A 12326-nucleotide genomic window follows, 5' to 3' on the forward strand; every position below is an offset into this window, starting at 1 on the left:
TGTAGGTTTCTTGATAAAAAAGTGCACAATCAGTTTGTGTAAGTTTCACTCTATACTGTGTCTAGAATTTGTAAATTTTGATTATAAAATATATTTATCCATTTTTCAGCTGAGCTTGGAGACTATGATGAGGAGATACACACACCAGGGTATATTTCCGAGTTCCGCTTTGTACGGCATCAGACTGAAGAAATGGAATTGGCTTTTGTGGAAAAATTCAAGGAGTGCAGGTTTGTGATAGTACTTCTTGTAACGTTTAAATGCTTGCTTCGTTCGACTATTACCTCTTGTAATGTTAAAAGCTTGCCTTGTCTACTAGTAACGATTGTAATGTTAAAAGCTTGCCTTGTTCTACTAGTAACGATTGTAACGTTAAAAGCTTGCCTCATTCTACTAGTAGCTCTTGTGAGGTTTACTACCAGTACCTCTTGTAATAAAAAGCTTGCCTCGTTTAACTAGTAGCTCTTGTAATGTTTGCTACCAGTACCTCTTGTTATGTTAAAACTTGCCTCGTTTTACCTTGTTCTGTATTGCTTGTACAAACTAATTGTAGCTGTATACATATATATAGAAACAATATATTTTTTAATTAACATGATGCCAATGGAAACCTTGCTCCCTGATCACTGGTCAGCCGTTGTTTGTTAAGGATGGTCAAAATATTCCTTGGATTATATATCCAAGTTATTATATTTATGGACAAAATATGATCTCTTTCTTGGTCAATTGAATGGTTAAATGACGACCAGCATCATATTCATTATGGTGCAGTAACTCACTTGTTTTCATGGAAAATATACCAGTATGTCATGGGCATCAGATATTGATAGGTATTATTGATGATCAAATTTTGGACATCCTGGTTAAGATGCAAACTCTTACAAATAAATGAACTTAAAATATAGAATTGAGTGACTTAAAAGAAAGTAAATAGCATTTTTTTTTAAAGTTCTTTATTGTATGTGTAGATAATGTTTGTATTATGTTACAGTGGTATGACTCCAGCCCAAGCTGAACTAAACTACCTACAGAAAGCCAAGTGGCTCGAGATGTACGGGGTGGACATGCATGATGTTATGGTGTGTTAACTTTTACTTAGGCTTATGTTAAATATTATAGAAACAGGTAACAGAAATATGTTAAAGACACTTTTTTAGCTTTTCTGAGTTTTGAAGAAAAAGAGTCTAGTTATTCTAATAGCCTTCATATCATCGTCTGCATTATTGTTGTGACCTCTTGCCATTACTGAAAAAACATTTGAAGTTATTTAAATTAAACTTGGTTCACATGTTGTCATACAATTTACACTTGAGTGCATGAAACTGTCGAAAGTTGTGTACATAATACTTTAATGCCATTGCAGCATTCATTCTTTGTGGCCTTGCGCAGCTAGTGAATTATTAAAATCTTTAATTTTCAGGGAAAGGACGGCAACTTATACCATCTTGGTCTCACCCCTACTGGAATACTGGTGTTTGAAGGGGAAAATAAAATTGGACTTTTCTTCTGGTATGTACATGTACAATAGAAAGGAAAACATTGTACTCATCAACAGTGTTTGATATTACATAACTGAATATAACAATAAAAAACGAGCATTTTGCATTTAAAAACATCAGTATTTTCGTTAACTTTGGAGCACTCTTGTTTTAGCTTAATTTTGTAATGCAAGAATAGCATGCTCATAAGCTTATTGTGCAAGAAAGCTTTGCCAACATGCAACGTGTAATGTAATATTTCATTTGCAATTCCTATTGTCGCAGGCCTAAAATGACGCGGTTGGACTTCAAAGGGAAGAAATTGACGCTGGTAGTCTGTGAAGATGATGATGAGGTAAAAATGGACTGTTCACATCTTTGTATTTCAATGTCAGATGTTTTTAGCTCGACTATTCGAAGAATGAGGAGAGCTATGCTACTCACCCTGGCGTCGGCGTTGGCATCACACCTTGGTTAAAGTTTTGCATGTAAGCACCTTTAAGTCATTATCTCAGTAAATACATCAGTTATTGCATTGAAACTTTGGATATGTATTTCCAACTATCTTACATACTAAATTAATGAAGTTAGATAACAATTATTTGAATATAATGCCTTATTATTCGACTTGGAAATTCTGGTTACGGTTTTGCGTGTAAGCACACATAGGTTAATATCTTAGCAACTACTTGAGGTATTGCATTGATACTTGATACAATGGTATTAACTATCCAACCTACTTAATTAACCAAGTTAGATAACTCTAGTTTGCATTTAATGCAAATAATTGCCCTTTATTATTCGACTTAGAAATTCTGGTTAAGGTTTTGCATGTAAGCACACATAGGTTAATATCTCAGCAACTACTTGAGGTATTGCATTGAGACTTTATACAATGGTAGTCAACTATCCAACCTACTTAATTAACCAAGTTAGATAACTCTAGTTTGCATGTAATGCAAAATAATTGCCCTTTATTATTCGACTTAGAAATTCTGGTTAAGGTTTTGCATGTTACCACATTTAAGTCAATATCTCAGCAAATCATGTATTGCATTGAAACAATAGATATGTATTCCCAGACAACACTTTTTTGAATATAATGCTAATTATTGGCCTTTATTATTTGACTTAGAAATTCTGGTTAAGGTTTTGCATGTAAGCACACATAGGTTAATATCTCAGCAATTACTTCACGGATTGCATTGAGACTTTATACAATGGTACTCAACCATCCAATCTACATAAATAACCAAGTAAGATAACTCCAGTTTGCATTAAATTAAAATAATGGCCCCTTTTTTATTCGACATAGAAATTCTGGTTAAGGTTTTGCATGTAACCGCTTTTAAGTCAATACCTCAGCGAATACATCATGTATTGCATTGAAACTTTACACACAGGCTCCCATCTATTTAACCTTCTTATTTAATCGAGTAAGATAACTCTATCTTTTATAATATATAATTTTTGCCCCTTTATTATGCGACTTAGAAATTCTGGTTAAGGTCTTGCATTTTAGCACACATAGGATAATATCTCAGCAACTATTTGACGTATTGCATTGAGACTTAATACAATGGTATTCAACCACCCAACTTAATTAAAACCAAGTTAGATAACTGTATTTTGCAAATAATGGCCCTTTATTATTAGACTTAGACATTCTTGTTTATATTTTGCATGGAACCACATTTATGTTAATATCTCAGCACACCATGTCAATTGCATTGAAATTTAATCTAACAGTGATCCATGCATGTTTCGCCCAAACTTTTCCATCCTTACATTGAAAAGCGGCGGAATAGTCGAGCACGCTGTCTTTGTGACAGCTCTTGTTATTTAAAGTATTAAACTAGCTAAGCATGGATTTGTCCAAAAAAAAAATCTTTGTATTTGAAAGGTTTGTAGAAGTCTTATTGATGTTAAAAAAAGGAAATAAAATGTATGATTATCCATAATTCTTCTTTTTGTTTTCCTACAGGGTCGTGAACAAGAGCACTCTTTTGTATTCCGTATGCCCAGTGACCGAGCATGCAAGCATCTGTGGAAATGCGCTGTCGAGTATCACGCCTTCTTCCGACTTAAAGGCCCTGTTAAGGACAAGAATGCCAGACAGAACTTTATCAGGATGGGTTCAAGGTTCAGATACAGGTATATTTTGGTCTGCTTTAGTTTATACTCGTATGGACATTTGTGTTAGCTTGATTGTGAATGCTATAGTTCACCAGTTCGGTCTGATATTTTGTTTGTTAATATGTCAGTTGGTAGACCATGTTTTGCCTGTACAATAACACTTAATCAGTTTGACGTAGGACCATGAAACTTCAGTGGTACAAGCTTGCCCTTGATCAAAAGATGTTCAATAAATAAGAGCTGAAAACTGTCTGCAATTCTAAGTTTGAAATATTAGTCTCCACTTTCTTGAAAATTTTGTGCAACCATTCATCTTATTTATTCAATATTCCACATGTATGTGACAAAACAGTGCTCAAGGGGCATATTTTTTACAAATATCTCTTGTTGTGTGTATGCTGATTTGCTTCAGGGAGGGGCAGTGATACTTTCTTGTCTTGGATTGTTTATAGTAAAACATTTCTATTTTTATCCAGTGGAAGAACTGAGTTCCAGACAGCCTCCACAAACCGTGCTCGGCGAAGCGTGAAATTTGAACGTACAGCGAGTAAACGTTACTCCAGACGGCCGACATTCGAGAAAAAGGAAAGGGAGGAGGCAATGAGACGGCAACAGGAAAGACGGAGACAGGAACAGGGGAGAAACTCGTAAGTGGTTTAGAAGGGCAGAAACAGGGATTTCATTATTCGGCATCTTTGTTCAGCATTGTCTGCTTCACTCTTTGGCTTGCATTGGCTGTTACTTAGCCATGTATGTAGGGGGTTTGAATAAAAATTATCACAAATGTTCACCACAAGAAAGTGGTTTGTTGCGTTCCACACCCATGTGGGTGTTCATGGTGACACTCATAGTTTATTGATCAAATTTTTTTGTATTTTTGCTTATCCAGGCAGTCACATTTGGGATTTTGAAACAGCTCGGAACAAATGTTCACCATTTTAATAGGTCACAAATCAAGGTCAAAATTTACATGAAATGGGAACAAAGCCAAAGTTATCAAAATTGTTATACAACTTTAAGTATTTATAAATATTGTGAAAATGCTGAATGCTGTAATTATACCTACCTTATTTTACAGGACGAAGGTTGAGACAACTATCGGTGTTGAGCCCACTCCTTCCACCTCCAGTGCCTCTCCTGCGAAGACTCCCACCAGCCCTGCGCCGGGATCACTTCCCCTTGCAAATGCTGGTGGGGCTGAAGGTGGCGACACTCTCACCAGAAGGTATGTACCCATTTAAATGGCCGGTCCTTGGTTCAATTGAAATTTATTGTTGATGTGTTGAAGTTGCTGACCATATTTCTCAAAGTTCCTGAACTTCAGCGGGAAAATTACTTAGGCTCCTTGTTAAGGAAAGTTAGACTTTATTGAAATATTTTCATTTATTGTTTTTAACATCAAAATAACCTTGATATTTAAGACTCAACTGATCAAGCTCTTTGTTTTAAAATATACATGAACAATATGTATGCATAAACATTATGTTTGAAAATATTCATAAACTGAATTTAAATTCTGTCAATCTACAGGAATAAGTTTCAGCATTAAAAATTATAATAAAGTTATTTTCACAAATTAGGAAAAGTATGTTAGCAAGTCCGCTTGATGGTCAGATACCCTTCTTTACAATGACTTACTTTGAGCTTACTGGCCTTAATAACTGCATACTTCCTGGTTGGTGCGACGGTGACATTACCATCTACTGTCGCGTAACGCTACTGTTCACTTAACTTTCGTGATAGTTCGCTCAGTAACCAACCAACAACTGTTCAAGTGTTCTAAGTCTTTATTGTTCACCGTTCTTTCTAAGTATAATAATCAGTATATAATAAAGTATCATACGGGCCATATGTCCAGTCCACGCCCAAAACCTAATCTCCACTACAAGAGTAACATGCGTTCATATATACTGCTGATCTCGTCTAGTTTGTGACAGGTATGCATATCTAATATCTTGTTATAGACGAAAGGATGTATTCTATAGTCATGAACTGTCACGCTAATTGGTCTAATAGCCAGCGGCTATCACGAACTGTCAGCATCTAAGTGTATCTACATTTGATCATCATGATGAAGTATTTACTTTTTGATACAAATAAACTTTGAATTCTATTATTGATTTTGGTTTTTACTTTAAAGTGTTTCATACGTAACTTTTATGTTACGTAACACTTTAAAGTTGATACGTAACGACGGTTACGTGACACTACATTACTTGAACAGTATATCTACGGTAGATGTTATTTACAACACTTTTGTTTCCAGGTCTCGGAAGCGAGAGACATCACAAGATAAGTCCTCCTCTCCGACCTCACCCCCTGGAGCTGTGGGCGGTAAGGAAGTCAGTCTGAAAGGTAAGGGCTACATAATCACGATTATAGAGACTTATATGATCAAGCATCCAGTTGCTACGGAAGAGGACCAATCTTTTGTCCATCAGTAGGGATTTATATTTATGATCTCTAAGGCCACACCAAATTAATGTTTAGTTCCTCGGATTTTTGCCCCAAAAAAATGGAGCGAGCGAGCGAAAAAAAAAATAATTTTTTTTTTTTTTGTCAGTTTTCATAAAAACCAAAGCGAGCGAAGAGCGAAAAATATATTTTTCCTTATTTTCAATATAAATAAGAAAGATTGTTCAAAACAATTGCCCTTAAACCCATTTTAATGTCATCTTGAACTGAACCTCTAATGGACATTGGGAAAATGTCGGAATACATACTATTTATTCATCTGTGTTTAGTACAAACATTATATGGATAAATCTAATTTCTTATATAATTAAAACGTACTTTAATATGACGATCATTCATAATAATAAATATCCCTGCTTTTAGTAAAAAGTTTGAAATGACTTATATCAATCTACCTGAATCAGTTTAACATAATATGCAACTGTATTTAGACAGAACTTAGGGACAGAACTTAGGATTGATTTTGAATTTGTAAAAAATGATCACTTACACACTGGCATCATCAAACATCAGACTCCATATAACATAGAACAAATTTTGTTTTTATTATCACAGGAAATGCAATGACACGTGCTTATTAAAACAAAAAAAACAAGGGTATTTTCAGAGTACTTTTTTTGGTTATTTAGATGTTTTTATGCACCAGCCAATTGTATATGCCCCCCCTAAGTCCGGAATAGCGGGGACTTTGACTTCTGGTCTCTCAAAACCCGGGTAAAATACCCGACCTGCAGGTACACACTGCTGGTAAAATCCCTGCCAAATGGCCCCGCAACCCCAAATACCTATGTGAGGCCCATTCCCGACTATTTTCAATATGAAGACAAAACCACATTCACTAGGCACTGCGGGGCCACCTGAAAGGTAAAAACACAGCCCCTGCTGTCCCCGGTATACCCCTGGAACAAGGGCGAGGGGTGGGTGGGGCAGTGGTTACAATTGACAAGTGCATTACAATCCCGTATTATGTTGCAAATAAAAACAAAATATAAGGTGATAAACTTAGGCTTACTTATGTTGAGGTATATCCCGACCAGTGTTTATATCGCTATTTGTCACATTTTGTGAAAAGATATTTGTTCAAAACTGTTGCTTTGTCAGAATTTGATCAAAAATGAGCTTGATACATCAATTTGGACCAAACAATGACTCATGTTCCAGTTAAGTTGTCCTGTGACATCTTCAGCATTGTCGTAACGAGGTAAAATTTTGGTCCCTTGTATTATGACTTGAATAAAATAGTACTAAGTTGATCATTCCGATTTCCATTCAAAACGAGTCAATATAATCGCTACCAGTCTCTGTTGCATAATGATTGCTTTAAATAATGATCGTTTAGTGCATGAGACGATCAACAATGACTTCAAGCATGCTCAAAACATATTTATTGTCAAAAATAAGATTTAATTTACAAACTTCAAGCCACATTGTTTATACCGGAAGCGGCCATTTTGATTGAATTTATTGAAACCCATGCTAAACCGATCGATATACAGTATAAAAACAGTTACGCATCGGTAACTTCCCTTTACAAAAACACGAAAACTAGCGTAGAAAAATTATACTTGATTATTTTTAGCCTTTTAATAAATTATTACCTGAAAAAAAATCTGCTTGGCGATCAAAATGGAGGTGCGGGCGCACAAAAAAAAAATAATTTTTTTTTACATTTTCAAAAAAATAGGAGTGGTAAATCCGCGGAACGAAATATCAATTTGGTGTGGCCTTATATTAGATGGAGAATCAATTATTTTGAAGAAAAGAAAACAACTTAGGCATATTTCATAGTATTCCATAAGATGCTCTGCATATGCAGTCAAAATTGAACTAAATTAAAACGGTTTAAGAAATAGAATTAACCACTAAACAACAAAAAATATCCTGTTATGTTGTTAAACTAGTTAATATATATATATATATAATTCTCCAAAAAACAAATTGTAACTTCTGTTACCATCATGCCGTCAATTTAAATGTGTTTTTTCTGATATACAGATGCCTCAGAAGCTGCCCAGGCGCGACTAAAGGGTCTTGACAGCTCTGGCCCAATGGCCTTGCCCCCTAAACCACCCGCCAAGGACGTTAACACGTATCAGAACAATCAGACAAAGTTCGCTCCTGGGTCTGGGACAATTCCTGCTGACCAAATGAAGTGCAATATTTTAAAAGCAAAACGTGACGAAGAAATAAAGAAAACAGGTGAAGGTTTGTAGTTATATTACATGCAGATGAAGATATTTCAAAAGATTAGTAACAGCAACAGATAAGTTAAGCCATTAATAGTTCTGGGACCCACAACCTGAGTTATTGAAATATACTCAGCATTAGCTTGAGTGTATAATTTCAATGATAAGTTTGTTGGTGACGTCACTATTTTGTAACATGTTGTAAAGAACAAAGTTTGACCAGCATGATATAAAAATATAAGAAAAAAACCCCTAGGTTTTTAATAAATAGAGAATTGGACTGATGTGTGATAAACGCACAAATAAAATAAAAAAAGGGTTTGGCATGTAACTGTTTGAACGTTTTTATTGTTTAGATTGATAAACTTTCATATATCATTGCTAGTTATATTCATTCCTTAAATGAATGTAGTCTATAAATGATGTTTGTTTTTTGTAAAATCTCTCCAGGATCTCAAGTTAATGGAAATCTGACTGTAGATTTGCCAGAAAAGAAAGGGAGAGAAACAGAAATCTCAGATACGGCAAGGTAAGTAATTTGTGATTATCCCCCTTTACCCCTATAATCCCTAGTTCACTCCCATTGTGTGGATATTGTCACAAAAGAAATCCCCTGTAGTGTTCTTTGATGGTATTCCTGTATATTGTAAAATATATAGATAATTTTTTATGTTATTCCATTTTAGCCTGTATGTTTTTCAAAGAAAAAGTGAGGTACTTGCATACTGCTGTTTGTTAGCGGCATCAGTTTGCAAAAAAACTTTAATCTTGGCCATAACTCAAAAATCGTTAAAGATATTTCAAATGAAACTTGAAACCCATATTGCCAGGGACAATATGGACAACAAGGCCTATACCCCTGGTTAAATAGGTGCCGTGTTATGCTCCTTTTTAATTGAACAACAACAGACATGCATTTGCTCTGCTGCACTCTTGTAAGCTTGTCTGTTGTGAGAAAAATGTGAAGTTTATGTCCTAGCCTTGGTGCCTTTGCATCGTGTGAACATTTTTATGTTGGTCATGACTTGTTAATCCTTAGAAAACTTTCAACTTGGAAGGCAAACTTTACAAGGCAAAGTATGTATATCATGGGCCATAAATCTTAACTGAAATATTTGTTGAATTACGACCCTATCATCATCTGAGGAAAAAAAAATAGTGATGGCCTCCTCCTTAGTTCCTCATTTTAATTTTTCTCTGACAATTACTTACGAAAATCAGATACTTTTTCTCTCATAAATGGATATTTATTGGTTTTGATTGGTGTAATGTTGGACTCTTAATTGGTTTAATTTTATTAGCTAGTCAATAAGTTCAAAGCATGCTAGAGATGAAGTTTAATGCATAAGTTTGCAGTGGTTAATATTACTATAGTTGGTAATGTTTTTCTATTGTGATTCAGTTTAAATATTGTCCAACCTCATTGTGAGTGAAAAATCTTTCCTTTACATGCACAGTGTTAAGACGAAAGGCCTTCATTTTGCTTCAAAAAAGATAGTATAAGAACAGATTGCTATATGCCTGAATATTTGAGCTTTTGCTAGTCGGAAGTCATTTGGGTCATTTTTTGTTCACAAAGTCAATACTGTTCTCATAGTTTATAAGAATTGAAAATATTTTGTAAATTCATTTAAATTGGGTATCAATTGTGATTTAATTAAAATTAAGATCAAATCTAATTAGGTACTGACTGAAAATAAATAAAATACAACACTCACAGATTTTGAAATATTTTTGTTTTAGTCACAATATAGTGTCATGCACTTACTTAATTTTTGAAATATTCTAGATAACTGGGACAGAAAACATCAAATAGATATATGGGGCAGAAAAACAACAAATAGATATATGGGGCAGAAAACACCAAATAGATATATGAGGCAGAAAACATCAAATAGATATATGGGGCAGAAAACAACAAATAGATTTATGGGGCAGAAAACATCAAATAGATATATGGGGCAGAAAACAACAAATAGATATATGGGGCAGAAAACACCAAATAGATATATGTGGCAGAAAACACCAAATAGATATATGGGGCAGAAAACAACAAATAGATATATGGGGCAGAAAACATGAATTCATAAATGAAAAAGGAAAGCATAAGAATAATATAAATTGGGTAGAACACATGAGTATTGAAAAGCTTTAAAACAAAAGCTCATGTTAGGTTTAATATCATTACGATGAAGAAATGGATGACTTGATTGTTTACATTGTGCATGTAATGGAAGAAGGTGTTTTTATTAATGTTGTTTTTCTTGCTTTAATGCTTTCGCTTACCCCATGCTTACAGCGTTTCTAGCGAAACTTCAGAACCTTCTAGAGAATCTTCACCCCCGAAAGAGGCCAGCCCCAAAGAGACATGTATAGATGACGTTGCCCCACCCGCTTTACCCCCTAAAGTGAAAAATGTGAACGAATTTGTTCCTGAGAAAAGTCACGATGAAGAAGTTGATAGGTATTGGGATGAGATGCAATGTTCAACCATATATATTCAAGCTGTATTCGTCTATATGTACTAATAACTACATGTATGAATATTATATGAATGATTAAATTGACATTACCAGAACATACATTTACTAAGGCAAAGCTTTTTAAGGTAAATTCTATAATTAATAGTCTCTGTTTAAAGTTTGATGAATATTTCGTGTTATTCCATGTTTAACTTTTAAAAAGAAATTTTGAAACTGGATTTGCTCTACAAAATATAAAAGAGACATTGAATAAGCCTTGGTCGGTGGTCTGAATGTTTATGCGTATTCATATGTTATGTTTGAAATGTCATTCAGGTTATTGATGTTTTTGCTCCCTAATGTGTGAATTAACATATTCCAACTGTGTGACCTAACAAGATATATACATGTACCTATATGATTAACATGTTTGAAGATTGAATACCTGAGTGTGTGTGTTTCTTTTAATATATAAGGGTAATTAAATTGTTTGGAATTATAAATTTATTATACATTATTTTCAATTGATCTTATTTAACAATAATGTATAAAGCTTGTTTGGTCTTCAAGAAACTTGGTTTTATTATTCTATGTAAGATATACCCTACATCAGATGGCATGATTTTCTTAATCTAATATATAATATGCATCTCTGAAACAAGGAAATACCAGGTTTGTTCTACTTAGAATGATACTCTAAGCAAAGTCTCGAGAGAATGTAAAATTAAATTTTGATAAAAAAATAATAAGAAGGATTTTGTGTATCATAGTTTACCCTTATATAAGTATTTGTAACTCTTAAACCAACGAAGAGATTTACTGGTCACATGGTTACTTTGGGCAAACCGAAGGCGGTCAAAGTCTGATATATATTCATGGTAATTGCATCTCTGAAACATTAAACACATAAGTTCTATGAATAATCTCTAAATGAAAGATCAGAGATTCAAGAAAATATATATTCAATGTTGATCATAAAAATGATGACTTTAATGCATTGCTTACTCCGGGTTTATCAACCTTTTGTTTGATTTTGTGGCATGCAGGTTTTCCCATGTATTCAAATCAAGAGTTTTATCTCGCTAGTTTGCTACTTATTGCTTTTCAAATACTTATGCATTGTGAATTGCATTGTAGGAAATAATTATAAAGTTAGAATTAGAATTTAAAGAAAGATAGAAACTAAGATAGAAACTTAAGTTTATATAAAAAGTGATATTATAATGATATAAACACAGTTCAACACTTGATATAAAGTAACCAGTCTTCTTGCCACGGTAATATGAAATTTACTAGTGATTAAATAGCGACATGTATTCCAAGTGTATATGCTAATCTATCAATACAAACATCTGTTTTTCAGTGTATTTCACAACAGTGATACGTTACCATTGGTTCGTACCAATAAACGAGCTTCCTCAAGTAGCAGTCACAGCTCATCGCACTCCGCTCGTGTACAGAATGGGTAAGTAATATTTCAAGCTTGTGATGAACAGATAGCTTCTTCCTGACATAATGCAGTAAAGGCCTAACAGTTGTGAAACAGACTGTATATAGCTATATGTGCTCTGGTTGTGATATTGAAAGCA

The 12326-nt window shown here is 34.1% G+C and overlaps 1 protein-coding gene across 8 annotated transcripts in view; it reads left to right on the forward strand.

Moving 5' to 3' along the window:
* The window catches only part of LOC128229120 (band 4.1-like protein 5), a 40307-nt gene that overhangs the window by 13192 nt on the left and 14789 nt on the right, over positions 1–12326 (forward strand). For 5 of the 8 annotated variants that reach the window (XM_052940811.1, XM_052940860.1, XM_052940827.1 and 2 more), the window contains exons 6-17: positions 110–230; positions 992–1079; positions 1421–1509; positions 1764–1833; positions 3463–3632; positions 4091–4261; positions 4693–4839; positions 5881–5969; positions 8085–8294; positions 8726–8804; positions 10575–10739; positions 12101–12202. In XM_052940811.1, the coding sequence (XP_052796771.1) occupies positions 110–230; positions 992–1079; positions 1421–1509; positions 1764–1833; positions 3463–3632; positions 4091–4261; positions 4693–4839; positions 5881–5969; positions 8085–8294; positions 8726–8804; positions 10575–10739; positions 12101–12202 (1501 nt within the window). The remainder of the gene's footprint in view (positions 1–109; positions 231–991; positions 1080–1420; positions 1510–1763; positions 1834–3462; positions 3633–4090; positions 4262–4692; positions 4840–5880; positions 5970–8084; positions 8295–8725; positions 8805–10574; positions 10740–12100; positions 12203–12326) is intronic. The other 3 variants (XM_052940819.1, XM_052940836.1, XM_052940844.1) reach the window with 3 other exon arrangements.

The sequence above is a fragment of the Mya arenaria genome, chromosome 1 (genome assembly GCF_026914265.1).
Source record: "Mya arenaria isolate MELC-2E11 chromosome 1, ASM2691426v1".
Taxonomy (NCBI): Eukaryota; Metazoa; Mollusca; class Bivalvia; order Myida; family Myidae; genus Mya; species Mya arenaria.